The 2173-nt window shown below is 39.3% G+C and overlaps 1 protein-coding gene across 1 annotated transcript; it reads left to right on the top strand.

The window, feature by feature from the left end:
• The first annotated feature begins 844 nt into the window (after positions 1–844).
• On the top strand, positions 845–1786 carry LOC101115176 (olfactory receptor 10T2). Its single transcript, XM_004003694.1, has one exon. It carries the CDS (start codon positions 845–847, stop codon positions 1784–1786), a length of 942 nt encoding a protein of 313 aa, XP_004003743.1.
• The last annotated feature ends 387 nt before the right edge of the window (positions 1787–2173 follow it).

The raw sequence follows: 2173 nt of genomic DNA, 5'->3' as shown, positions 1-2173 counted from the left end.
CAATCACCACTCCTATCCCAACTCCTCTAACATGCTTTCTGACATATCAAATGATGACTTGGATTGTCTGACTGTTCTCAGACAAGAATTGTTGCTGAACTTTAAAAAAAATATTAATCCTTAAGCTTGCTTTTATTATCATAGCTGTTCACTGGTTGTATTTTGGTCACTGACTTGTGCTTTCCCTACCTGCCCCCACCCCAGCAGGCCATCTACTGTGACTGCCAGTTATCGGAGGAAAGGCATATTAATAATTTTCTGGGCAAACAGATGTTATAAATGGCATGCTGAATTCAGAAATGTGAATGCTTCTAAAGCAATTGTTTTAAAATAATAGCATTATTTTTGGAAGCAGCAAGTTTTTCTTGTGTTCGGATAGTAGCTAAAAAGAGATGGAAATATTCTAACCTACATAAAAGTGAAGTATATTTAGGATCATCAAATTTTAAAAGCTTATTGTTAAATATTTAGAAAGCATATCAGAAAGCAAATACAATCAGCTCTAATCTTATTATAAATATGACTTTGTGTCTCGCTTTTCCTCCTATTATATTAGGAGAATTTTCTAATGTTCTTATGTACTCTTTGGTAATATCACATGGTACCTCTTTCAATCTTTGTATATTTCTATAATATAGCTAATCATTCTCCTAGTTTGGAGGATAATATTTTTAAATTATCAAAAGGAATATCTATGCTTAGACAGGTTGAGAGAGAGAGATCTTTCAATACTCTAGGTCTGAAAATATAATCCTTAAAGGGAAGGCATTGGGGGAATATTCTTTGTACAAAGATACTTATCATTTTCTCTCTCCAAACTCATTCACAAAAGGAAGTTATTCAGATGCAAGGATTCAATAGAACCTCTGTGGTTACACAGTTCATCCTGGTGGGGTTTTCTAACCTGGAGGAGCTCCAAGTGCTGCTTTTTGTCACCTTCCTCCTTCTGTACTTGACCATCCTAATGGCCAATGCAACCATCATGACTGTTATCTGCTTCAGCAGGACTTTACACACTCCCATGTACGGTTTCCTATTCATCCTTTCCTTTTCTGAGTCTTGCTACACTTTCGTCATCATCCCTCAGCTGCTGGTCCACTTGCTTTCAACCATCAAGACTATCTCTTTCATAGCCTGTGCCACCCAGCTGTTCTTCTTCCTTGGCTTTGCATGTACCAACTGCTTTCTCATTGCTGTGATGGGATATGATCGCTATGTGGCAATTTGTCACCCCCTGAGGTACACACTTATCATGAACAAAAGGCTAGGTTTGGGGTTGGTATCTCTGTCAACAGTCACAGGTTTCTTTATTGCTTTGGTGGCCACCAATCTCATATGTGGCATGCATTTTTGTGGCCCAAACAGGGTCAACCACTATTTCTGTGACATGGCACCAGTTATTAAGTTAGCCTGCACAGACACTCATGTAAAAGAACTAGCTCTGTTCAGCCTCAGCATCCTGGTAATCATGGTGCCTTTTCTGCTAATTCTCATATCCTATGGCTTCATCGTTAACACCATCCTGAAGATCCCCTCGGCTGAGGGCAAGAGGAAAGCATTTGCCACCTGTGCCTCACACCTCACCGTGGTCTTTGTCCACTATGGCTGTGCCTCCATCATATACCTTCGGCCCAAGTCCAAGTCTGCTTCAGACAAAGACCAGTTGGTGGCAGTGACCTACACAGTGGTTACTCCCTTACTTAATCCTCTTGTCTACAGTCTCAGGAACAAGGAGGTGAAGACTGCACTGAAAAGAGTTCTGGGAATACCTGTGGCAACCACGTGACCTAATGAAACATTGCAAAATTAACTAGAGAAGTCATAGAAGTCAAGGGCATGAAAATTTCTTTGTCTTTTCATCAGTTCAATCATGATATGGATATTATTTCCAATGACTAAGACCACTGTTGCCTTTTTCTTTTCTCCTATTTCAGAAGAACTGCAAATCAATCTACATGCTAAATTATCTGATGCCTGTTCCTTTTCTTAAAGATGCATGCGGCAAAAAGGGAAAAACATAATTTTTTTCAAGGGAAAACACAATACTCAAAATGAAAGTTGGCTAAAGACTGCTTGTCTAGTTAGATAGAGAGAATGGGATGTGAAGTTATTAGAAGCATCCTATCTAGGATGCCAGCATTCACCATATAGCACCATGTATCAGGTTCTATGA

The sequence above is a fragment of the Ovis aries genome, chromosome 1 (assembly GCF_016772045.2).
Source record: "Ovis aries strain OAR_USU_Benz2616 breed Rambouillet chromosome 1, ARS-UI_Ramb_v3.0, whole genome shotgun sequence".
In the NCBI taxonomy this organism is placed as follows: Eukaryota; Metazoa; Chordata; class Mammalia; order Artiodactyla; family Bovidae; genus Ovis; species Ovis aries.
The sequence above is the reverse complement of the archived record's forward strand: the minus strand, read 5'-3'. Positions and strand labels throughout refer to the sequence as shown.

What these genes read in the sequence shown, in the direction of transcription:
- LOC101115176 (XM_004003694.1), top strand. Translation starts at nt 845, where the DNA reads ATGCAAGGATTCAATAGAACCTCTGTGGTTACACAGTTCATCCTGGTG.